Below are 26,387 nucleotides of genomic sequence, written 5' to 3'. Positions count from 1 at the left end.
CCACAAACCATTAAAAAACAGAAAGAGTTATTTCCAAAGATCGTCTACTGCCCAAAAAAGAGTACTAATGGTTTGCAAGTTTCAACATTTAAAAAAATCTCACCTCTACTAAAGACAATTTCTAGAGGCGTGCTTGCTAAAAAAAAATGTAAAAAGCCAAAACTGTTGCTAAGTGTTCAGTTTCATTTTCTTATTGTTATTTGTCTGTGGTGTGTGATGTTTGATAAGAGGTAAGCTCTCGTAGATCAAGAATATCATGTTGTATTCAGTATTGTATTTCATGAAAAGTTACATTGATTTACCTCCTTTTTTTTTTAAACCTATTTTTTTTAAGGCCAAACAAAAATATATGTTGGTTTAGAGTAACCCAACCGACCCTATTTTTTCCCGCCTACTCTAAAACTTTTTGTTCATTTTTCATTTTTTGTGTGTTAAAAACATACCTCTGGCACATTTTGCAAACCATACCCAGACTAAAAATAAAAAATAAACAAGAAGAGCAAACGCTCGATCGAGTCACTTTCGCAGTTCTGAATATTATATGAGGCATCAGATGGACAGGAAGAAATTGCTATTCACAACACAATGAGTCACGTTCACATAAAATTTGAGCCCGGTCACTTTTATAGTTTCCGAGAAAAGCCCAACGTTAAGTTGTGTGTTGCCGAACAGAAAAGGCTAGTTATCTCCCTTGTTTTTCTGATAACGTTCGTAAAAGGCTACAGATGTAAATACTTTGATGTAAAGAATAATCCTACAAAGTTTCAATCACATCCGATGAACTTTGTCAAAGATATAAAATGTCTAATTTTTCCTTTGACGCTGACCTGTGACCTTGAAAAAGGTCAAAGGTCAACGAAACCATCGTTAAAGTGTAGAGGTCATTGGAGGTCACGACTAAACAAAATATGAGCCCGATCGCTTTGATAGTTTCCGAGAAAAGATATAAAATGTCTAATTTTTCCTTTGACGCTGACCTGTGACCTTGAAAAAGGTCAAAGGTCAACGAAACCATCGTTAAAGTGTAGAGGTCATTGGAGGTCACGACTAAACAAAATATGAGCCCGATCGCTTTGATAGTTTCCGAGAAAAGTCCAACGTTAAGGTGGTGTCTACGGACGGCCGGCCGGCCGGACAGACTAACACTGACCGATTACATAGAGTCACTTTTTCTCAAGTGACTCAAAAATTTAAAGAAAGCCTACCTACCGAAACCAACATATATTTTTGTTTGGTCGAAATCTAATTTTTTTCTCTTTATATTTTAATCTTGAAAATCAACACTCACCCAGCACCTGCAGATACCCAGACACAGACAATGACACCAAGTTATGGGTGCAGATGTACTGGCCAGCGTGGTCCCTGGTGGCTTGGTGGATACGCAGAATGCCGCCAGGTAGGAGGGAAATATGTTTTGAATTCTGTACGGCTACAGGTCTGGCTGCTTTCGACGCAGCTGCAAGCCAATAAGAAAAAGAAAACAGATTCAGGTACACCCTTGAATGTAGAAACCTAGCTGGTGGGAAGCGTTTGACATACGCAGGAGTTATGTACGACACTAAAATACAAGTTAAATAAATACTAATTAGAACAAAAATGTCGAATTTGTCATACAAAGTTTACGAATGAAAGGATTTGATAGATGTTAAATATTAAGCATAAACAATGCACACACATACGCACACACACACATCCACACACACACTCGTACACAGGAGATTGCTCCAGCATTTACAGTCATAATAAATTCCAGGATAGAATTTGACAGATGAATATGAAGCATGCACACACACACACACACACACTCAAGATGGCTCCAGCATTTACAGCAGTAAAAAAAAAGAAAAAAAAAGAAAACGGAAGTTGCTTATACAAAATGTAAAATACTTTCCAACACTTGCTGCAATTAGTGGTTGACTTACCTATGTGTGTCCAGTTAATGACGCCAGGTGTGTAGACGCTGGGTACACAGTGAATGTCAGCAGCGTCCCCCAGTAGTACGTCCGTCATGTTGTCTGGTGTCAGCAGGAAATAAGCATCTCCCACAGCGGCACCTGAAATTGAAGAGCAAAGGAAGTTGCTCAAATAACAAGAACATATTAACTGAACAGTACCATGTTTTGATTAAAAACAAATTGTCTTAAAACTAAGCATGCTATGCAGCAGTTGGCAGTCCTGAAATCGAATGGGTACAAGAGACTGCAGGTGAGAAGAACAAGATAACATTAACAATGGAAACATGGAAAATACTACGCGAAATTACTATATTTAGTCAAGCTGTGGAACTCACAGAATGAAATTGAACGTAGTCCGCCGCTAGTGCAAAAGGCAGTGAAAGTGACGAGCCTGTTTGGCGCTGTAGCGGTTGCGCTGTGCTTCATAGCACGCTTTACTGTACCTCTCTTCGTTTTAACTTTCTGAGCGTGTTTTTAATCCAAACATATCATATCTATATGTTTTTGGAATCAGGAACCGACAAGGAATAAGATGAAAGTGTTTTTAAAACGATTTCGGAAATTTAATTTTGATCATAATTTTTAATTTTTTTAATTTTCATTCGTAAACTTTGTATGACAAATTCGACATTTTTGTTCTAATTAGTATTTATTTAACTTGTATTTTAGTGTCGTACATAACTCCTGCGTATGTCAAACGCTTCCCACCAGCTAGGTTTCTACATTCAAGAGACTGCAGGTGGGAAGACCAAGAACAAGAAAACATTAAAGGCACAGTGCAGCTCACAGCCTTCGTTTTGTTAAAGGCACAGTGCAGCTCACAGCCTTCGTTTTGCGTTTTTGGTGCAGCTGAGTGCATTTACAGTTCAAAAATCCTCATATGGTAGTAAAACAAACCCAAAACTACCCAACGACGACATCTGTGAAGCTCGACAGTTTCTTGTTCACGCGAGTGCATAAATTAACCTAGTTATTACGTGGTGTTTGGTCGGAGTTAGATTCAACTGAGTGATTCCGGCTTCCATTTTGTTTTACACAAACTCATGATGATGTCTGACATAGTTTGCTAGTGACATGTCTTTTTGTGCATGATGTGGTGATCTACCTGATCTAAATTTAGATCCAAAAATAGGTCAAGACCAGCCGGGTCCGAGTACGAAATTAATTCGTAAAAAAATCGCAGTTCTTGACTCTTTGGGTGCAAGTCAATGAAACTTGGTAGTTCTTCTAACGGATAGCTGCCTGAGGTATGACTAAAAGCCCCAGGGGCTCCGTGCACCTGGATTTGACAAGTTCAGTACCTTTAACAATGGAAACATGGACAATAAAAAATGAACACCAGACCTGGGAACCCCTGTTTTGCATTTGGAGTAATCTAAAAAAAAACTTGGTATATTTTTGGAAAAATAAGTGTACTCCACACAACATTTGTGGGAGGTGTTATATAGTGCTATATGTTTTATGTAAAATCAATGTCTTGTTTGTATTATTGTTATGTACCACGCATGAATTTCTCTATGAGATAATAAAGTATTCTTATTCTTATTCTTATTTGAACAACGATGATTCAAACATGCTTGTCGAGCATCCGTTGCACCTTTAACTAAGTTCACCAATACCTTTAAAATAAATGCTTCTTTCAATGTGTAATGAAAAAAGCTGCAATTATTGATCAAATGCAGAGTTATAAAGTTATTTTCAATCAAAGAGACAGAAAAACAACAGCGTTAAGAATTGTTCTCGTCGTATTTTTTTTCAACCGACCGCACTTGATCGTATTTTACACAATCAACCGTACAAAATCATATGGGTTCCCAGGTCTGGAACACACACGTACCTGCAGTTTCGACGTTACGTCTTCATCATCCAAAAAATCCCAAAATACATTGAAGGAAAGATGACAGAAAGAGAAAGGAGAAATCAGTGTGAAGAAGAGGACAGACAGCACCTAGAACATTCAACTAAAAAAGAAAGTCTAAGAACAGAGTCTTGGGGGGGAGGGGGGGGGGGGGAGTAAGGAAGAGAGCGATGATGATGATTTTCATTTTTGTAAATTTCATTTTCATGACTGTATTGTCCGATTGCTGGGAAATTCGGGTCGCTTCCTCCAGTGGAAAGCTAGCAGCAACAGAGTCGCGCTACCCACGTGTATGCCAGTTTAGGTGTAATCAGCCACCTGCACTTAAGGCAGAATGACAGAGGTGTTTTTTTACGTGCCACAGTGGTAACACAGAGGTGGAACATGGATACCGTCTCTGAGTCTGCACATAAAGCTGACCCGTGTCCGGCCTGGCCCGGATTCGAACCTGCAACCTTATGATCACAAGTCCATTGCTCTACCAACTGAGCTACCCCCCCCCCCCCCCCCCCCCCCCCCCCCCCCCCCCGATGATGATGGAATTTTGCTCTGAAATACTCACTTTCAGTGACATACAGCGTGGCAGGCCGACTGATGCGCCACTGCGGCGGAGAGGAGCTGTTGTCGTTGACGAAGGGGAAGAAGTTCTTGTTGGTCACCAGACACTGATAAGTCCCACGATCCTCCACCTGGGCGTCCACGATCAGCAGTCCGTCTTTGGTCACCACGTACCTGGGGCTGGAACACGGGACATCATACTGTTACAGTGGAACCCCTCTTTAACTGTCAAACGCTGAAGAAAAAGAAGAAGTGGAACCCCCCCCCCCCCCCCCCCCCCCCCACCAGGGCGGGGATGTAGCTCAGTCGGTAGCGCGCTGGATTTGTATCCAGTTGGCCGCTGTCAGCGTGAGTTCGTCCCCACTTTCGGCGAGAGATTTATTTATCAGAGTCAACTTTGTGTGCAGACTCTCCTCGGTGTCCGAACACCCCCGTGTGTACACGCAAGCACAAGACCAAGTGCGCACGAAAAAGATCCTGTAATCCATGTCCGAGTTCGGTGGGTTATAGAAACACGAAAATACCCAGCATGCTTCCTCCGAAAACGGCGTATGGCTGCCTAAATGGCGGGGTAAAAAACGGTCATACACGTAAAATTCCACTCGTGCAAAAAACACAAGTGTACGTGGGAGTTTCAGCCCACGAATGCAGAAGAAGAAGAGAAGAAGAAGACCCCCCCCCCCCCCCCAGATTTCAGACTTCCTCCCTTTTAAGAGCCTAGCTGTTCCTTTTCACATTTAGTCAAGTTTTGACTAAATGTTTTAACATAGAGGGGGGAATCGAGACGAGGGTCGTGGTGTATGTGTGTGTGTGTGTGTGTCTGTCTGTCTGTCTGTGTGTGTGTGTAGAGCGATTCAGACTAAACTACTGAGCCGATCTTTATGAAATTTGACATGAGAGTTCCTGGGTATGATATCCCCGGACGTTTTTTTCTTTTTTTCGATAAATACCTTTGATGACGTCATATCCGGCTTTTTGTAAAAGTTGAGGCGGCACTGTCACACCCTCATTTTTCAATCAAATTGATTGAAATTTTGGCAAAGCAATCTTCGACGAAGGCCGGGGTTTGGTATTGCATTTCAGCTTGGTGGCTTAAAAACTAATGAGTGAGTTTGGTCATTAAAAATCGGAAACTTGTAATTAAAATTATTTTTTTATTAAACGATCCAAAAACAATTTCATCTTATTCTTCGTCATTTTCTGATTCCAAAAACATATACATATGTTATATTTGGATTAAAAACAAGCTCTGAAAATTAAAAATATAAAAATTATGATCAAAATTAAATTTCCAAAATCGTTTTAAAAACTATTTCATCTTATTCCTTGTCGGTTCCTGATTCCAAAAACATATAGATATGATATGTTTGGATTAAAAACACGCTCAGAAAGTTAAAACGAAGAGAGGTACAGTAAAGCGTGCTATGAAGCACAGCGCAACCGCTACCGCGCCAAACAGGCTCGTCACTTTCACTGCCTTTTGCACTAGCGGCGGACTACGTTCAGTTTCATTCTGTGAGTTCCACAGCTTGACTAAATGTAGTAATTACGCCTTACGCGACTTGTTTTTTTCTTTTTTTTTCTCAATATATTTACATATTGTATGTTTGACCTATGTTGGACATAAGCAGATTTTCTGTTCAAAACCTCTGTTCTTTCTTTCTTTATTTGGTGTTTAACGTCGTTTTCAACCACAAAGGTTATATCGCGACGGGGAAAGGGGGGGGGGGGGTGGGTGGGTGGGATAGAGCGACTTGTTCACAATAGCACTAATCAAAAAAATTGCTTCAGGGGCTTGCAACGTAGTACAATATATTACCTTACTGGGAGAATGCAAGTCTCCAGCACAAAGGACTTAACATTTCTTACATACTGCTTGACTAAAAGCTTTACAAACATTGACTATATTCTATACAAGAAACACTTAACAAGGGTAAAAGGAGAAACAGAATCCGTTAGTCGCCTGATACGACATGCTGGGGAGCATCGGGTAAATTCTTCCCCCTAACTGCGGGGGGTTAAGCAGTCTGTTTCATAACCCCTATTTTAAGACTGGTCTTCTGTTTAAGACCTGATTTTCTCAGATTTTTGTGGGTCTTAATATGGCGGTTCCACTATACTGTAGTATGGTTCTTGGTTAACTTGGGACTCCCTCCCTTTCAAGAGCCTGTTTTCTCACATTTTCTGTTTATAACCTCTATAAAGTTACCCCCTATTTTGGGCGGGGATGTAGCTCAGTCGGTAGCGCGCTGGATTTGTATCCAGTTGGCCGCTGTCAGCGTGAGTTCGTCCCCACGTTCGGCGAGAGATTTATTTCTCAGAGTCAACTTTGTGTGCAGACTCTCCTCGGTGTCCGAACACCCCCGTGTGTACACGCAAGCACAAGACCAAGTGTGCACGAAAAAGATCCTGTAATCAATGTCAGAGTTCGGTGGGTTATAGAAACACGAAAATACCCAGCATGCTTCCTCCGAAAGCGGCGTATGGCTGCCTAAATGGTCGGGTAAAAACGGTCATACACGTAAAAGCCGTGGGAGTTTCAGCCCATGAACGAACAAACAAACAAACCCCATATTTTAAGACTGGCCTTCTGTTTAAGACCTGATTTTCTCAGATTTTTTAGGGTCTTAAAATGGCGTTTCCTTTTGTAGTGTAGTATCGTCCTTCGGTCCTTGGTTAACTTGGGAGATGAGAGAAAAGAGAGAGAGAGAGAGAGAGAGAGAGAGAGAGAGAGAGAGAGAGAGAGAGAGATAGGGAGAGAGAGAGAGAGAGAGAGGAGAGGGAGAGAGAGAGAGGGAGAGAGAAGGAGAGAGAGAGGAGGGAGAGGGAGAGAGAGAGAGAGAGAGAGAGAGGAGGGAGAGAGAGAGGAGGGAGAGAGAGAGAGGGAGAGAGAGGGAGAGAGAGAGAGAGAGAGAGAGAGAGAGAGAGAGAGAGAGAGAGAGAGAGAGAGAGAGAGAGATACCCACAGTAAAATCAACAAACAACACACGCAATTAACTGACTTGTTTTCGACTTTGAGCAGAGCCCCGCCCCTTTGCCAGACGACCATCAGATCTGGAGGAGAGGCGTGAATCTGACAGGGCAGGTAGAAGGTTTCCCCCACCACCACGCTGCCGTTACTTGGCTCCTTGGTAAACGTCTTTCCCACACCTGGAAAACACAGATAAGAGTTACGTTACAGTGGAACCCCCCCTTTTACGACCTCCACAAATCTGAGAAAACAAGGTCTTAACAAGTCGCGTAAGGCGAAAATACAATATTTAGTCAAGTAGCTGTCGAACTCACAGAATGAAACTGAACACAATGCCATTTTTCAGCAAGACCGTATAATCGTAGCATCGTCAGTCCACCGCTCATGGCAAAGGCAGTGAAATTGACAAGAAGAGCGGGGTAGTAGTTGCGCTAAGAAGGATAGCACGCTTTTCTGTACCTCTCTTTGTTTTAACTTTCTGAGCGTGTTTTTAATCCAAACATATCATATCTATATGGTTTTGGAATCAGGAACCGACAAGGAATAAGATGAAAGTGTTTTTAAATTGATTTGGACAATTTGATTTTGATAATAATTTTTATATATTTAATTTTCAGAGCTTGTTTTTAATCCGAATATAACATATTTATATGTTTTTGGAATCAGCAAATGATGGAGAATAAGATAAACGTAAATTTGAATCGTTTTTATAAATTTTTATTTTTTTTTACAATTTTCAGATTTTTAATGACCAAAGTCATTAATTAATTTTTAAGCCACCAAGCTGAAATGCAATACCGAAGTCCGGGCTTCGTCGAAGATTACTTGACCAAAATTTCAACCAATTTGGTTGAAAAATGAGGGCGTGACAGTGCCGCCTCAACTTTCACGAAAAACCGGATATGACGTCATCAAAGACATTTATCAAAAAAAGGAAAAAAACGTTCGGGGATTTCATACCCAGGAACTCTCATGTCAAATTTCATAAAGATCGGTCCAGTAGTTTAGTCTGAATCGCTCTACACACACACACACACAGACAGACACACGCACATACACCACGACCCTCGTTTCGATTCCCCCTCGATGTTAAAATATTTAGTCAAAACTTGACTAAATATAAAAAGGAGGTAGATTTACACAGGTTATGAATAGACAGTCTAAGAAAACAGGGTCTTAAAAGGGAGGGAGTCTTAAAAGAGGGGTTCCACTGTAGTTAATTTACAATGAAAACACAGATAGAGTTCCGTTACAGTGAAACCCCCTTTTAAGACCTCCAAAAATCTCATAAAATCAGTTCTGAAAAAGGAAAAAGTCCGCTTTCTTTATTTGGTGTTTCTTTCTTTCTTTATTTGGTGTTTAACGTCGTTTTCAACCACGAAGGTTATATTGCGACGGGGAAAGGGGGGAGATGGGATAGAGCCACTTGTCAATTGTTTCTTGTTCACAAAAAGCACTAATCAAAAAATTGCTCCAGGGGCTTGCAACGTAGTACAATGTATTAATTACCTTACTGGGAGAATGCAAGTTTCCAGTACAAAGGACTTAACATTTCTTACATACTGCTTGACTAAAAATCTTTAAAAAAATTGACTATAATTATTATATACAAGAAACACTTAACAAGGGTAAAAGGAGAAACAGAATCTGTTAGTCGCCTCTTACGACATGCTGGGGAGCATCGGGTAAATTCTTCCCCCTAACCCGCGGGGGGAGAAACAGAATCCGTTAGTCGCCTCTTACGACATGCTGGGGAGCATCGGGTAAATTCTTCCCCCTAACCCGCGGTGGGAGAAACAGAATCCGTTAGTCGCCTCTTACGACATGCTGGGGAGCATCGGGTAAATTCTTCCCCCTAACCCGCGGGGGGAGAAACAGAATCCGTTAGTCGCCTCTTACGACATGCTGGGGAGCATCGGGTAAATTCTTCCCCCTAACCCGCGGGGGGACCAGGGAGGGGTAAATCCTTCCCCCTAACCCGCGGGGGGTGAAAAAGTCCTCAAATAAGGGTAAATTTACAGATATCATGAACAGAAAATCTGAAAAATCAAGGTCTTAAAAAGGGGGAAGTCTTAATTCAGGGGGGGGGGGGGGTGTCACTGTATCCTTAATTGAAAAAATTCTAAGAACACAGTGGTGGTAAGTTTAAAACGGAAAATGCAACACATTAACTAAGAATTAAGAATCGCTCTGAAATTTATCTGTATATCATAAACATACGCGCATGCACACACACACACACACATGCATGCACGCGCACACACACACACGCATGCACGCACGCATGCATGCATGCATGCACACACATGCTTGCACACACACGCACGCACGCACACACACACACAATATCTTTCTCTCTCTCTGTCCCTCCCCTCCCCTCTCTCTCTCTATCTCCCTCCCCTCCCCTCTCTCTCTCTATCTCCCTCCCCTCCCCTCTCTCTCTCTATCTCCCTCCCCTCCCCTCTCTTGCAATACATACAATGTATTTCTATATCTTATATGATTGAATTTTTATTTGTTATGTGCGTCTGTCTTTGTGTGTTGTATAAAGGACATGTTGGAAGAATAGGCTTTGCCTAAAACCTTTATCTTTTTGTAATAAAGTTCTGAGTCTGAGTCTGAGTCTCTCTCTCTATCTCCCTCCCTGTTAACTTGTCTTGAACAGACAAACAAAGGACAGACTCGAGGCTTCTAGTTCCGACATCTTTACTCTCGAAGACGACAAGGGAAACAACTGATGATAGAGGAGGAGCTAGCTCAGCGTAGCCTCCCATGTGTATATGCAAAACACAAGTCTAAAACCTGGATACGGAAATGGACCTCAGTCCATCAACATCCCCTTCACTTTCAACAAGTTACTTTGGTAACAAAACAAAATACAATGAAGAATAAAAACAATGCAAATTAAAAACTCAATCACTGAATCAGCATGCCCTTGCTGAAGACCTACTGTACTTTTACCAACATAACAAGATTCAAACTTGCAAATAACAATACGTAAACAAACGTCTGGCAAAACGCAATGCTCAAAGTAAAATTAGAACTGTTTGCATACTTATGCAAATTCACCTCACTATCCCCCTTTCTCATGGTCAATACAGTATGTTGATTTTGCAAAGTAAATCATTAATATTTACTGATTGTGAGATAAAAACTACAACGAACGGACCAACAAAAACCAAAACAAAACAAAAGGAAAACAGAAGATTAAATAATCATGAACAAAATTAAAAACTTCCATCTAACAGTTTTCTTCCTACACACAGATCACTCTGATTTGTCCCAGTGTTTATGTCACTCCTTTGTTTTCAATTGTTCTCAATATCACTGTCTTGTGCACTTGCAACACAGAATTGTTCTCTTTAGGTTGTGTCATAGTCAATCATCCAGGATGGTTTCTTGCGGGCTCGCTGAGGACGCACTGGTATGGTTGACACTTCTGCAGGAACGTCGACAGGTCTCAGATCCTGGGTAGGTTGTAGTGCTGTTTCTGTGTTGTCAGGGACAGTTACCACTTGGTGTTCTTCATCATTCTGTTGCACTTCAGGTACAGGCTCTGGCTGAATCTTTGTAGGGCAAATGTGTGATCTGTTTCTTCTGTAAGTTGCTCCACTTCTACTCTCAACAATGTAAGATCGATTCGAATGCTCGCGTTGTACCGTCTCTTTCTGCCATCTTTGTCCTTCACGATGCTTGTAGTAGATTGGCTGTCCATTTGATAGCGGGGTCAAATCCTTGGCAGCTCTATCGTAGCTCTGCTTTACTGACCGACGCCTCCTCTGTCGCTTCTGCCTCGCCTTCCGTGTCTGCGTCTTGCTTACTGGCTTGTTCGTAGCTGCAGGCAGTCTCGACCTTGTCAGCCGCCCAAACATCAGTTGAGTAGGGCTCAGCTCCGTGTCCTGCTGTGGGGTGTTGCGCAGCTCCAAAAGCGCATCGTAGACGTTTGTATTGTCCTGAAGGCATTTCATCATCATGTGTTTGATCGTCTTCACTGCCGCTTCTGCTTTGCCGTTTGCTTTAGGGTATAGAGGCGACGACATTGTATGAGTAATGCCCCAACGACTGGCAAAGGACTGAAATTCTGCAGCAGTAAACTGGGGACCACCGTCAGATATCAGTTCAGCTGGAATACCGTAACGTGCAAACAAAACTCTCAGTTTCACGATCACATCACTCGCAGTGGTACCTTTCAGCTGATCCACTTCGATGAAAGAAGTGAAATAGTCCACTGTCACCAGATATTGACGTCCATCGAGATCAAAGAGGTCTATCCCGATCTTCATCCATGGTGCATTCCCGTCACTGTGCTGTGTCAGCGTCTCTTTTTGGTTCTCTGGCTTCATCTGCTGGCACGGTTCACAGTGATCTGCCACGTCTTTGATGTCCTTGGCCATGGCTGGCCAATACAGTAGTTCCCGGGCCCGCCTCAGCATGCTGTCATATCCCAAATGAGCTGCGTGTAATCTCCTCTTCATTTCTCCTCTCATGGCTCTGGGAATCAGGACTCTCTCTCCTTTCAGAAGAATACCACGCTGTTCTCCGAGGGTGTCACGGATGTCAAAATACAGTCTGATTGGCTCAGGAACATCTTCTTTCCTCTCAGGCCATCCGTTTCTGATGACATGTAGCAGTGTCTGAAGATCTGGGTCATTCTGCGTCGCTTCTCTCACCTCTTCCCTTGTTCTGTCAGGCATGTCCATTAGCGAGTTGATGGCAAAAACTCGCACATCCGTTCCAGGGTCTGGAAGGTACGCCCTGCTCAGTGTATCAGCAATAAAGAGCTGACTTCCAGGTACGTAGTTGAAGGCAATGTCGTATCGATGGAGTCTCATCATGAGAGCTTGTATCCTCCGCGAAGCTTGACTCAGCGGCTTTCTGAGGATGGCTGCTAGCGGTTTGTGGTCATTCTGGACACGAACTTTGCGACCAAAGGTATACTGGTCAACTGCTCCAAGCCAAACACTAAAGAGAGTGTCTCTTTTTCAATCTGGGCCCAGTTCTTCTCAGCCGGACTCAGAGCTCTTGAAGCGTACTCCAGGGGCCTGCCGTCTTGCAGAATTGCTGCCCCAAGGCCATCTTTACTGCTGTCGATCTGGTTGGATCATTTACCTGTTGACGAAATACGGTGACCCATGAACGTGATTTCGTCTTTCCAGACTTCAGCCTTCTTGTCATTCAGCTTGATGTGTCTCTTTTGCAGATCGTTAAGATTCTTGTCATGGTCCTTTCCAGCTTCACTCTTGTCGCCGCCACGACCCACGACGACGATGTCATCAGCTACGCAGACAACTCCATCAAGTCCATCCAAAGCCTCAGTGAGTCGCTTCTGGAAAATCTCGCTGCTTACCGAGAGGCCAAACGGCAGTCTGGACCATCGGTACCTGCCAAAAGGTGTGATCATGGTCGTCAACAGACTCGACGGCTCGTCCGGACGCACATGCCAAAATGCCTCCTTCACATCAAGTCTTGTGAACACTTTTGCGTTCTGCAGGCTGGGCAGGACATCATCAAGCGTTGGGAGTTTGAAGTGCTCTCTCATGAGCGCAGCGTTCAAGGGCTGGGGGTCAATGCAAATACGAAGAGAGCCATCGCTGTCTTTACGAGTAACTGCCATTTGACTGACCCAGGCAGTAGGTTCCTCAACGCGCAGCAGCACCCCTCGTTTGACAAGCTTGTTTATTTGCTGGTGAACTTCTTCTTGCAATGCCAATGGAATTCGGCGGCATGGCAGGACTTTTGGTTTTGCTTGTGGGTCGACTCGCAGTGATGCTTCTCCCAGGTCACCTAACGTGTCTGCTGTAACACTGGCAATGAATGCACCACGGTTGACTGTTATCAGTCCCAGTTCCTGTATGGTCGACACACCTAACAAACAGCTGAAACTGTTCTCCACCACAGTGAAACGCACACTGGCTGAGACACCTGTCTTGGGATTCACAATGTCCAACACAGCCTCACCCAAAGGCTGCACAACAGTACCGTTCCACATTGTAAGACTGTGTTTCACTGGTGATACTTGCGTCTTTTTCACATATCTTGCACAAATAGTGTTCACATCTGCTGCGCTGTCCAGCTGGAAACGAACTTCGCAGTCGTTGATACGCATCAAGGCTGTCACTCTCTGTTTGTTCTTTGATGTTACAGCAGCCAGATACTGCTGGTCTCTTTCTTCGTTCACAGTCTCTGTAGACCTGTTTGCTTCAATGGCGTTGACGCTGCGGCATTTTATACTGAAATGGTTTCGCCTTGAACACTTGCTGCAGACTTTCCCCCATGCTGGGCAACTTGTTTTCTTCCTCTCATGTGATCGACCACAAAAATTGCAGTCCTGCACAAACGCTCTGCTATCTCTGTCATCCCCCCCCTCTTTTTCTCTGTGAGTCAGTGTTTGATTCGTTTGGAAGATTGTCTTTGTCCTTTGTCACTTTGTCTACATGTGCAGAGGCTTCTGACATCTCTTTTGTTTGCTTTGCTGTCAGTTCAAATACCCGACAAATGTCAACAGCTTTCTGTAGATCTAGCTGTCTTTCTCGAAGAAGTAGCTCTTGCACTTTGCCGGTGACGGAGAACACAATCTTGTCCCTTATCATCCTGTCTCTCATTGCACCGAAATTGCACAATTTTGCCCTGGTGCGCAGGTCAGTGAGGAACGCATCGAAAGGTGCTCTGTATGAGACATTCCAAAATCGGTGGGTTTCAATGACCTCACTCGTTTGAGGGCTACAGAACTCATGTAGCTTGCCTAACACTTTGATGGGGTCCTCCTTGTCGTCATTTTCATCAAATACAAAATGTTCAAACACTTCTTGAACCTGGGGACCAGCGCAGTGTAGAATAATGGCAGTCTGTGTCTTTTTCGGCTTTTCCGACGCACCGGAAGCTCTCATGTAAAAATCCATCTGCCGCCGCCACGTGCGAAATGATTCTGCCAGATTATCGTCGGACAGATCAAGAGAGGGGGGCTGTCGAAAAGGACTCACCGCTTCGGCCATCTTCTCGTAGTTCGTGGGTTGCTCTTGTCTTTTCACTTCAGGTGTTATTTACGCTGCCACCATGTTAACTTGTCTTGAACAGACAAACAAAGGACAGACTCGAGGCTTCTAGTTCCGACATCTTTACTCTCGAAGACGACAAGGGACACAACTCATGAATGAGGAGGAGCTAGCTCAGCGTAGCCTCCCATGTGTATATGCAAAACACAAGTCTAAAACCTGGATACGGAAATGGACCTCAGTCCATCAACACTCCCCTCCCCTCTCTCTCTCTCTATCCCTTTTACTCAACTCAGAATGATTAAAACAAATTGCTGCATGTAGTATTAACCAGCAGTAGTGCCATCTGTATTAAATTACAATCCCCATTTCTCTGCCAGTGCGAATCCTCGCTCTCACAGAAAACTGTCAGTCTGTTCAAAAAAATTCTATGCAATTCAATTCAATAAAACTTGATTATCTGAGTGCAAGAAACAGAAATGTTTCTTTTGGCTCGTGTACGAAATAAAATCACATAAAAGCACTTTCAGAACATATAGACACAAAAAAAGTGCAAAGCCGGAAAACAAGTCTAAAACACATGACACTTTCGCGACGGGACACTGATAAATCAGTAACCGCGCTGACACGCACATGGACGGGACGCGCATTTTTCAGTACCAGTCATACAAGGTACAAGACTCGTGATTGCTTCCCGGTTTTTGAAGATTGCAATAAATTGAGTTGTTTCCCTTGATACACGTGGTTTTCTCTTCCGGCTTGATCAAATTAGTGCAGATTTGCGTGGTGTTTTCGAACAAAAAAAAATGAATCGAAGGCGAGCCTTGTCACGGGAGGAGATTCTCCGGATGTTGGATCTTGAGGATCCTGTAGATCATGATACATCGTGTCGTTTTAGCCTCAAGAAAGCGATAATAGCAGTGATATTGAGGAAGAAACAGTCCCGTTGTTGCTAGTACGAGTCGGCAAACTACACGTGGTAGGCGGTGATACTGCTAGACGAACATATATATCGAATCGTGCAGGAGCTATGGGGGCGTGGCAGCACTGATAACAATGGATGGCTGGAGCCTTCAAATCCTTTTGGAATTGTTCATAGGTGTACAGTTGGTACTTTGTTGTGAAAATGTGACTTATATTCCATATGGATTACCTAGACATCATTTGGTGAGTGTTACAGTTTTGTTTCATTTGAGTCAGGATGCTGTGAGTGAATGCGTGATTTGCTTGTTTTTTTCTTTGTACTGTCTCCTTATTTCTGTGTACAATGTTAACAATATTTCAGCTAATTCATAGGTTTTACACCTTGTTTGGTTATAACAATATTTATAATACTTTCTGTTAAAAAATAACTTTTAAAAAAAGCAGTGGAAAATAAAACACACACAAAAAAACGTTAAAAAACACAAATTATCCCCCTTTCACCCCCCTTTGCTAAAACAAATCGCGTGACAAACTTATAAATAGCACGACAGAACTGGGCATCCATTTTTGAATTAGTACACAAAATTTGGTGGTGATTGGACTTAATTCAAGCTTGCTAGACAGATTTCTTTACAGTTACTGATTTTTGGGAAGTTTCTTGGTGGCAAGCTTGGGCAGGCAGGACGTTAACGCCGTGGCAGTGCTAGTCACAATAGTGTTAAATCTTATGTCGGTCAAGACAACCAATTTCAACGGGTTTGTATGACTGTCTGCACTAATTTCATTTTCAGTATTTTGAGATATTGTAAACCTAGAATTTTGGCCAGTAAGAATGTAAACATGAGTAGAAAGGTGAGAATAATAATATCTGCTTGCAACCAATCCCAGGAAGAAATATAATAGCTCATCATCTCTGCTTTGCGCAAATAAACTTGTGCCAAAAGGTTACGATTCTTGCATGATCATATTTGACACCATCCTCTGCAGTTGTAAAGTCCAAGGCAAAGCAGCCTTCCTAGAAATTGCACGATGATGTGACGGGCACAATGGTTTGGTGGTAAGACGCCGGCCTCCAAAGCGGGAGGTTGTTGGTTCGAATCCTGGCCGCGCCTGGTGGGTTAAGGTGGAGATTTTTCCGATCTCCCAGGTCAACTTTTGTGCAGACCTACTAGTGCCTTATCCCCCTTCGTGTGTACACGCAAGCACAAGACCAAGTGCACACTGAAAAGATCCTGTAATCCATGTCAGAGTTCAGTGGGTTATAAAAACACAAAAATACCCAGCATGCTTCCTCCGAAAGCGGTGTATGGCTTCCAAAATGGCGGGGTTTGTTTGTTTATTTGTTGCTTAACGTCCAGCCGACTACGCAGAGCCATATCAGGACGAGGAAGGGGGGATGAAGGGGGCCACTTGTCAAGCGATTCCTGTTTACAAATGCACTAACCCATTACTTGTGTCCCAGCAGGCTTTAGTAAAACTAAATTAATACCTACTGGAAGATTACCAGTTTCCAGTATGTTAAAATAGGCTTAACCTATCTACTGCTGGACTTACATCAGAACACTAACAGATTAAACTATACATGAATCGCGAGACAAGCGGCAAGAGAAGAGATTTTTGGAAAAAATACAGGTGAATGAGCAAGAAGGCAGAAAAAAGAAAAGAATTCATGAAGAAAAAGAGAGCATGACAGGAAAGAGGAACCAAAAATCTACCTAACAGCAAACTAGAAAGCTCCTGCGGTTCCAAAAACAGGAGGGGCCTTTAATTTCATAACCGCAGTACCCCACTGCGGGACAAAATGGCGGGGTAAAATACAGTCATACACGTTAAATCCATGCGTGCAAAAACACGAGTGTACGAGGGAGTTTCAGCCCACGAACGCAGAAGAAGAAGAAGAAGCACGATGAGGGTACGCGGGACTCCATCCTTACACTTGCTGACATTAATGTGGCCTTAAACAACCTTTAGGGTGGATGTTGGTGTGCAAACTAAGCCTCCTACACACTGAATAATGTCACCTAATGACGTTACTATTTTCAGATTGTTGAACATCCGTACGAAGCATCCAGCCGAATATTGTACGTTACAGTTGTTTTGTAAGATGTCAGCAGCATGCAGTTACACAAACACGCCAATCTGTAACTGCCTTACAAATGCAGTTCCAACCATCTACCACCTCAGTGAATCAGTTTTTTTCTTCTCCATACCATACCATTGACAAAAATCAATTACCAAAATGTGTGTTTTGCCTAAGTGACAACCCCCTTTGGAAATCGTGATTATGTACTCATTGAAAACCAGTTGGACATGCTTAGAATATGAGATAAAGCTCATTTATTACACACAGTCATAAATGTGTTCATTTAAACAAAAGATTGCTTAACTTTGGAGCTAGAGTTTATAAGCCTCCATATGAACTGTGGAATTTCACAATAAATTGGTTTTGAAAAAGTCTGGTCCCGAGCTGTTACGGTCATTATCAAAATGTGCGTATCGGATTACACTAGAGGAGATTCTTCCGATCATTTTAATTGGTATCAGATTACTTTCTACTTTAACTTTTCAATGCTATATAAACAATTAGATGAACTGTCCATGGACTAGAATAGTGACATTCTCTGTGACGTACATCAAAAGCGCCGACGCACTTAATCCGAGCGAACGTCACAAACCCACGACTCAAAACAACGTGGTAAACAACTTGTTTTGACAGGATTAGAAAGTTCACCTGCATTCTCGTCCAAACATAAATATTGTGTTTACAAAATATAATATCGGTACTTTCCCACAAAGTACAAATAAGTCAACTGTCATGCAACACACAAAACTGAACCAAAGTTCAGCAACGGCAGCGTTTCCTAACACTAATTCATAAAACATGAACCTGTTTAGCAGTCCTCCTTTTCTTAGCGCGGAGATGTCTAGATTTTGCAATGGTGACAGAGACAGACAGAGGAAGGTTACAGGGATAACAGAGAACTCTCAGAACTCAGAATGGTTTAATGTACAAAGGCCACAGACTCATATAAAAACCGAGGGGGACGGGAGATTGAAAATTTAGGGGGAAGAATTTTTTTGTTAAACACGAGGAAAAAACACCCAGAAACATGAAATATATGTGGAAAAAATTTGCTGATACATACTTGTACTTAGGAAACATTAAACATCAACATATTCAACCTATGAAAACAAATGTATTCGTCTGATCACATATTAATACATACATTTTGCAAGGGATCTACACCGTATGGAGTCTCTCCATTTTACAACTGAAGAAAGTGGCATATTTCCAAAACTATAAAGAAATCTCATTCTCAAATCAGAATACAATGGACAATGTAATAAAAAGCGGTGTTTGTTCTCTTCCACATTGCCGCAAAAATGCAATCACGAGCTGTAACACAATTGCTGTCCCTTTTCAAATTTCCATTATCTAAACTAGGCTAGCGAAACTCAAAAACAATAAATAATAACATTTGAAATATATACAATTCAACTCACAACATATCCTTAAATATACAATAAAAACTATGACCATCTTTTAAACAAACTCATGTTTCGGCCCACTCCTGCTTAAACATATATATCCATTAATTTTACTTAAATACGCGCAAAAACATGTTTATGTTTTCAACACCCTATTTCTTCTTCTGCTTCTGCGTTCGTGGGCTGTAACCCCCACGTACACTCGTGTTTTTTTTTTGCACGAGTGGAATGTTACGTGTATGACCGGTTTTTTTACCCCGCCATTTAGGCAGCCATACGCCGTTTTCGGAGGAAGCATGCTGGGTATTTTTGTGTTTCTATAACCCACCGAACTCTGACATGGATTACAGGATCTTTTTCGTGCGCACTTGGTCTTGTGCTTGCGTGTACACACGGGGGTGTTCGGACACCGAGGAGAGTCTGCACACAAAGTTGACTCTGAGCATTAAATCTCTCGCCGAACGTGGGGACGAATTCATGCTGACAGCGGCCAACTGGATACAAATCCAGCGCGCTACCGACTGAGCTACATCCCCGCCCATAACACCGTATTGAAACCAGACGAAATAAAAACATGTTTTTTGACAATATCAATCGAATATCAGATACCCAACACTCCTTTCGGTTAATGTCCAAAGTTAAAAGCAGATTGTATGCCTGTTTCGGAAGTCGTTTATCATCCATTTGAATCAAGTGACAAGAGAGAGAGAGAGAGAGAGAGAGAGAGAGAGAGAGAGAGAGAGAGAGAGAGAGAGAGAGAGACACACACACACACAGAAAGAGAGAGAGAGACACACACTCACGCACACACACAGAGACAGAGAGAGAGAGAGAGAGAGAGAGAGAGAGAGAGAGAGAGAGAGAGAGAGAGAGAGAGAGAGAGAGACAAAGAGAGAGACACACACACACACACACAAACGGAGAGAGAAAGAGAGAGAGAGAGAGTGACAGAGAGAGAGAGAGAAAAAAATAGAGAGAGAACTTTGAACTTTGAACTTTATTTATTTATCGAGGGTAACAGAATAAGCAAAATATACATGCTTTTTTTCGTCCGGCCCTCGCCCATTGAGGGTAACTCGATTAATAACAAGAAGAAATAGAAGTTAAGTTAATTACAATACAATGTATATAATTAACATGTCAAACAGTTAAAAAGACATTCAAAATGCATTATGAATATCAAGCAATGATGTATTATTATCACATAATTATTTACTTGTTTCCAAGAGAAACAGCATATACATTTCTTTGAAGGAAGTTTCACTGAATTGCATTTTAATTAAATCAGGAATGGAGTTCCACAATAAGGCGCCAGAATAAGAAAGACTTGATTTGTAAAGGTCAATTCTAGGGGTTGGGGTAATTCATTTGTTTAGTTTTATTGAATTATTCAGTTTGAAATCTGAGGCAATGAATGTAGGTGCATTCCCTGACATAATTCTATGCATCATTACACCTTTGTTATAGATGAATCGTGATTTGATAGGAAGAATCTTTAATTTTTTATAATCAGACATAGAGAGAGATGCATTTTTTAAAAGAATTAATTTTACAGCTCGTCTATGTAAAGAGCACAAGTGTTTCAAAGTGTATGCACATGCAGAGTCCCACACTGTGGACGCATAATCAATAGTTGATTGAATATATGCCTGAAAAAACAGTTTCCGTGTGCGTAGGTCTAGAAAGTGTTTAATTTTTGATAACTGATATATTTTTTTAGAAGTATTTTTACAAAGTGTATCTAAATGTTTTGACCAAGACAGATTATTATCAATGGTTATTCCCAAAACCTTATGGTTATCAACTTCAGTTACATCTTGATTTTGTATTTGTAGTTTAGGAAATTTTGATGATAGATTTTGTCGTTTTTGTCTAGTGGTTAGAAGCATGCATTTAGTTTTATTTGGGTTCAGTGACATATGGTTTAGTTCTGACCATTCCAGCAATCGATCAATGTTTTCTTGGAGGACTCTTGCTAGCTCACTTAGATCTTTGTGACTAGAATGAATTGTAGTATCAACAAAGAGAGAGAGAGAGAGAGAGCGAGAGAGTGACACCGAGACAGAGAGAGAGAGAGAGAGACAGAGAGAGAGAGAGAAAGAGAGAAAGAAAGTTATCACAGAGACAAATAATGGAGAGAAAGTTAAGATCGAGAGAGAGAGAGAGAGAGAGAGAGAGAGAGAGAGAGAGAGAGAGAGAGAGAGAGAGAGAGAGCAAAGGCTCAGAGCATGAGAGAGATATAAAAGAGCAAGGGAGAGATAGAGAGGGATAAAAGCTTATGGTATCCCAGAACTGACTTTTGACCTGGTAGAATCTACTGCAGGGGCGGATCTGGGGGGGGGGGGGGTGCAATGGGTGCAATTGCACCCCCCCCCCAGCGGGACCAAAACAAAAACAAACAAAAAAAGAAGAAAAAAAAAGAAGAAAAATGTATCACCTGAAAATAGCACTTTACAGGCTCAGATTGCACCAGATTGCACAATTTTGCTTCCTTTTTAAAAAAAAATTCCGGGGGCGCATGCCCCCGGACCCCCCTAGCATGCTTGGCGCTTCGCGCCATCGGTTCGGCGCTTCGCGCCTTCGCTGATAAGATACAAAAAAAAAAGAAAGAACTTTGCACCCCCCCCTTTCAAAACCCAGATCCGCCCCTGCTACTGGTATCCTTCTGCAATCTACCAGGTATCAGATCTCTCTCCCACAAGCCAGTCAAAAGCAGAAATACCCGAATAATTGCAGGAGAATATCAGTTTTGGCGCACGAGGGGGCATTTTCTTATGGGTATCTTGATCAGCCAATGATGGAGATTTCCGCTTGGTTAAAAAAAACTACAGAGTATCTCAGGCTACCATTGGCCCAATTTAAACCAACTTTGTTGAGAGCGCCAATAGAGTGCAGAGATAACCGTTAGCTTTCTAGGATACCGGAAGATTTCACCCGGCAAAAAGTCAGTTGTGGCTTTCCAATAAAACTGGCAGAGAGGAGGAGCATGAATAGGTCTGTATCAAATAAACATCGAATCATTTTTATATTTAGTCAAGTTTTGACTTAATATTTTAACATCGAGGGGGAATCGAAACGAGGGTCGTGGTGTATGTGCGTGTGTGTGTGCGTGTGTGCGTGTGTGTGTGTGTCTGTGTAGAGCGATTCAGACTAAACTACTGGACCGATCTTTATGAAATTTGACATGAGAGTTCCTGGGTATGAAATCCCCGAACGTTTTTTTCATTTTTTTGATAAATGTCTTTCATGACGTCATATCCGGCTTTTCGTGAAAGTTGAGGCGGCACTGTCACGCCCTCATTTTTCAACCAAATTGGTTCAAATTTTGGTCAAGTAATCTTCGACGAAGCCCGGGGTTCGGTATTGCATTTCAGCTTGGTGGCTTAAAAATTAATTAATGACTTTGGTCATTAAAAATCAGAAAATTGTAAAAAAAATAAAAATTTATAAAACGATCCAAATTTACGTTTATCTTATTCTCCATCATTTGCTGATTCCAAAAACATATAAATATGTTATATTCGGATTAAAAACAAGCTCTGAAAATTAAATATATAAAAATTATTATCAAAATTAAATTGTCCAAATCAATTTAAAAACACTTTCATCTGACAGTCGCAAACTGGAAACTCTCGAGCGAAGCTTGCCTTCTTTTGGAAATCGCTCGTTTGCTTCTGCGGCTGCCATTGTCTGGAATTCTCTCCCTTCCTCCGTTCGCCATTCTGCTTCTAAGGACTCTTTCCGCAGTTCCCTTAAAACGCACCTTTTTCGCGAATCCTTGTAAATTGTCCTTGCCATCTTTATAGACTGTTAGAGGTGAAGTTAGATTTGTTGTTTGAATGTGTCTTTTTTGTATAGTTGCTTCAGCTTTGATTGAGCTATAGGGTTCTGTATGAAATTTGCATTTAGTCTTTTTTTTTCTTGCTGAGTGTATGTACAGTCCAGAGAGGAGACGGACATGGTGTGAGCTTGTCCAGGGGGGTATATGAACATCTCAGTGGCAGGGGGATGGAAGCACTTGTTAATGAGTGGGAGTGTGTATGCGCGTGGTGTGCACGAGGATGTATGCACGTGAGTGATATTTGTAAATGTGTATTATTATAATATCATCTTTGTATTTATATTATTGAAATTGTTATATCTCGATGTACAGCGCTAAGAGCATAGTTAAATTTGTGAAGCGGCGCTATATAAGCTATCTTTATTATTATTATTATTATCTTATTCCTTGTCGGTTCCTGATTCCAAAAACATATAGATATGATATGTTTGGATTAAAAACACGCTCAGAAAGTTAAAACAAAGAGAGGTACAGAAAAGCGTGCTATCCTTCTTAACGCAACTACTACCCCGCTCTTCTTGTCAATTTCACTGCCTTTGCCATGAGCGGTGGACTGACGATGCTACGAGTATACGGTCTTGCTGAAAAATGGCATTGCGTTCAGTTTCATTCTGTGAGTTCGACAGCTACTTGACTAAATATTGTATTTTCGCCTTACGCGACTTGTTCTTATTTGAGCCATGTGACGTCTGATAAAAACTCATATTTAGGCACTTCGCCGAGACTACAAAAGAGTGCATGTTTGTGTAGTACATTCAATCGGAAAAAATGAAATTCGAACAAAAATCGATCGATAAATAAATGTTATTTATATTTTTGATCAAATTCAAAATGTTAAATTTTACACAGATCTTGACGATATCATTGTTCACCTGGACCATGCACTCTCGGAGAAACACTGACTGTTTTGATCTGCGTAAAATGTCATATAGCGTATGTAATATAGACTCACTGGCAATGACGAGCTGTATTCTCTGCGCCAGAACCGTGCCCAAGGAGTTGGCGATGTAACACTCGTAGATCCCATCGTCGGACACTCGGGTCGCTCCTCGTGAGCGATGCACAACCTTGCGGATGTGGAGCGTGCCGTTCTGGAAGACGTAGCGTCGCCCTCGGGGTGACCTGGCAGTAATGGAAAACGGACACTTCATTATACAAGACTGGTGCAGTGGCCTAGAGGATAAGACATCAGCCTACAAAGCGGAAGGTCGTGGGTTTGAATCCCAGCCGCGCCTAGTGGGTTAAGAGTGGAGATTTTTCTGATCTCCCAGGTCAACTTATGTGCAGACCTGCTAGTGACTTATCCCCCTTCGTGTGTACACGAAAGCACAAGACCAAGTGCGCACAAAAAAGATCCTGTAATCCATGTCAGAGTTCGGTGGTTTATAGAAACACGAAAATACCCAGCATGCCTCCCCCAAAAGCGGCATATGGCTGTCAAAATGGCGGGGTAAAAACGGTAACACACGTAAAAACCCGCTTGTGCCAAAAACAACATGAGTGTGCATAGGAGTTTCAGCCCATGAACGCTGAAGAAGAAGAAAAAGAAGAAGAAGATTAGCCTAGTGTGAATCTGGCAACACAAAGTTTTCAACTGTACCTGGATCTAATTTCCTCGTCATCTTTAGGATAAGGATAAGGAAAACTTTACCTGGATCTAATTTCCTCGTCATCTTTCCTCCATGTGTAGGTGAGGTTGCCGAACTGCGGCTCAGCAGACACAGGGCAATTGAGAGACAGAGATGACCTTCGCATCGTCACCACTACACGGGGCTCTGCCAGAAGACCGAACCCAGGGTCAAGGTCATCAGCATAGTCATCATTACAGCAACCATCTCCTGAACCAAACTCATCTGCAGAAAGAAAGAACAAGTCGCGTCAAGCAATATCAGATAAACATTTAGTCCGTCTGTCAGCCTGAACCTAAAAGATCTACACTGACAACCTGGGCTGGGGTGCACTAAGCAAAAATGGGTGCCACACAACTGGGTGAGAACAAACAGCAAGGTGTGATTCATTGAATTCACAACAAATTTCAATTTTAAACCAATCCAACAACGCAGCTGGTTCCCACCCGGTTGGTACCTGTCTCGTGCACCTCGGCCCTGGGATCAGTCTTCGTCGAGACGTCAATATCCTGGCTCGCCGAGCTGGTCTCAGCAAAGTATGCCAACATAAAACCTAATTTAAAAACATAAACCGATTTTCTTTCATTCCGAGGGCATTGTCAGAGTAAACATAAATTAATTAATATTTTATAGACAGATCAGAGAGAGAGAGAAAGAGAGAGAGAGAGACAGAGAGACAGAGAGAGACAGAGACAGAGAAATAGAGAGAGACAAGCGACACACAGATACAAATGGAACGACAAAACTGTAGAATCTTCACTCAGTTTGCTCTCTTGACAATAACAGTACATTTATAAACTGGGCCAATGGGAGCTTGAGATACCAGTGGTTTTTTTTTTACGGAGCAGAAAGCTCCGTCATTGGCTATTCAAGATACCCGGAAGAAAATGCCTACCACATACGCAATAACTGATTTTTTAGCCAGTGGAATCTACTGGTATTCTTCCAGAATCTTCAGGGTATTTCTGCATTTGATTGGCTTGAGAGAGAGAGAGAGAGAGAGAGAGAGAGAGAGAGAGAGAGAGAGAGAGAGAGAGAGAATCAGAATCAGAATCAGAATGTTTATTTGCGAAAACTCATATTGTTTATAGCAAAAGGGTGCTGGGGGGTTGGGTAATCGAACGATCCACGAACATCAGTGTACATATTGGTTACACAAAAACAATGCATCGTGATTCGGTCCGAAGCATCCAACTTGTAATCCAAGTCGGGAAATAACTTTTCCGTTTCGAACACGGTATTGTTCCATATCGATCGCGGTATTGTTCCATATCGATCGCGGTATTGTTCCATATCGATCGCGGTATTGTTCCATATTGATCGCGGTTTGTCACAAACACACATGAAATATGTGTGCCCTGTAGTTTAGCGACAACAGTCAGTCTGGCATGGCACGGAGGTAGCACTGTACCAGTGTAGACACGACATGAAGGTCAGTAGTGAGATGGTCGATTTCTTCTCTAAAGACGTTGCGGTCGACTTGGGGCAGACGCCGGACACACGGGGGCGTTTCCTCCTCTTCTCGGAATGACGTTGTCTGTGCTGTTTCGCAGTCGTATGTCAGGACGTAGTCGTCTCCCCTTGCAAACAGCGTCTTCTTTCCACCTTTTCTTTCGCACACTACTTTTGTGAGAGTGCGGTTCCTCTTTCTGTTTAACAGTTTCTCTCTAAGTCGCACGTTCTTTGAGCAGTGTGAGGCTAAGTCGTAGACATCATCTGGTTCAAACTCACGGTCCGTTGCTGCCAGTTCAGCTGTAGTGGTTCCGTCGTCTGCTGTCTGTGACGTCACAGCACTACACACCAAAGGGTTGACATTCTCGCACGTGGTTGAGCTTGCAGTGTCACAGTGGGCAGGTGCGTGAGTGACACTGGTTTGCACATCCTGCACGTGCTGGGTAGAAGAAGCACGGCTATTGTTGACAGGGGCCTCTACCGCGGATGACGCTGTGTTCTGTTCCGCTTCAGCTGCTTTGCGTTGCACGAAGTTCTTTCTTCTTGTTTCATCACGCTTTACTTGTGACCTGCTTTTCTTCCTGTAGTGAGCTATGTTGGCTTGGTCTGATGGCGGCCCAGCAAACCTCAAAACAACTGTTGTACTGTCACCTTCCCCCTGGATTTTCCAAGAAGATAGCCCAACTTCGTCCACTAAGTTGATCAGGAACTGTTCCAGG

The 26,387-nt window shown here is 42.4% G+C and overlaps 1 protein-coding gene across 1 annotated transcript; it reads right to left on the bottom strand.

Annotated features, from left to right (window-relative positions):
* Positions 1-1,277: 1,277 nt before the first annotated feature.
* Positions 1,278-23,739, bottom strand: LOC138953348 (neogenin-like). The gene is made up of 5 exons (XM_070325147.1): positions 23,541-23,739; positions 7,374-7,521; positions 4,376-4,551; positions 1,923-2,054; positions 1,278-1,456 (listed from the first exon to the last, which is right to left on the bottom strand). Exons 1-5 carry the CDS (start codon positions 23,737-23,739, stop codon positions 1,278-1,280), a joined length of 834 nt encoding a protein of 277 aa, XP_070181248.1.
* Between the last annotated feature and the right edge of the window lie 2,648 nt (positions 23,740-26,387).

The sequence above is a fragment of the Littorina saxatilis genome, linkage group LG17 (genome assembly GCF_037325665.1).
Source record: "Littorina saxatilis isolate snail1 linkage group LG17, US_GU_Lsax_2.0, whole genome shotgun sequence".
Classification (NCBI taxonomy): Eukaryota; Metazoa; Mollusca; class Gastropoda; order Littorinimorpha; family Littorinidae; genus Littorina; species Littorina saxatilis.
The sequence above is the reverse complement of the archived record's forward strand: the minus strand, read 5'-3'. Positions and strand labels throughout refer to the sequence as shown.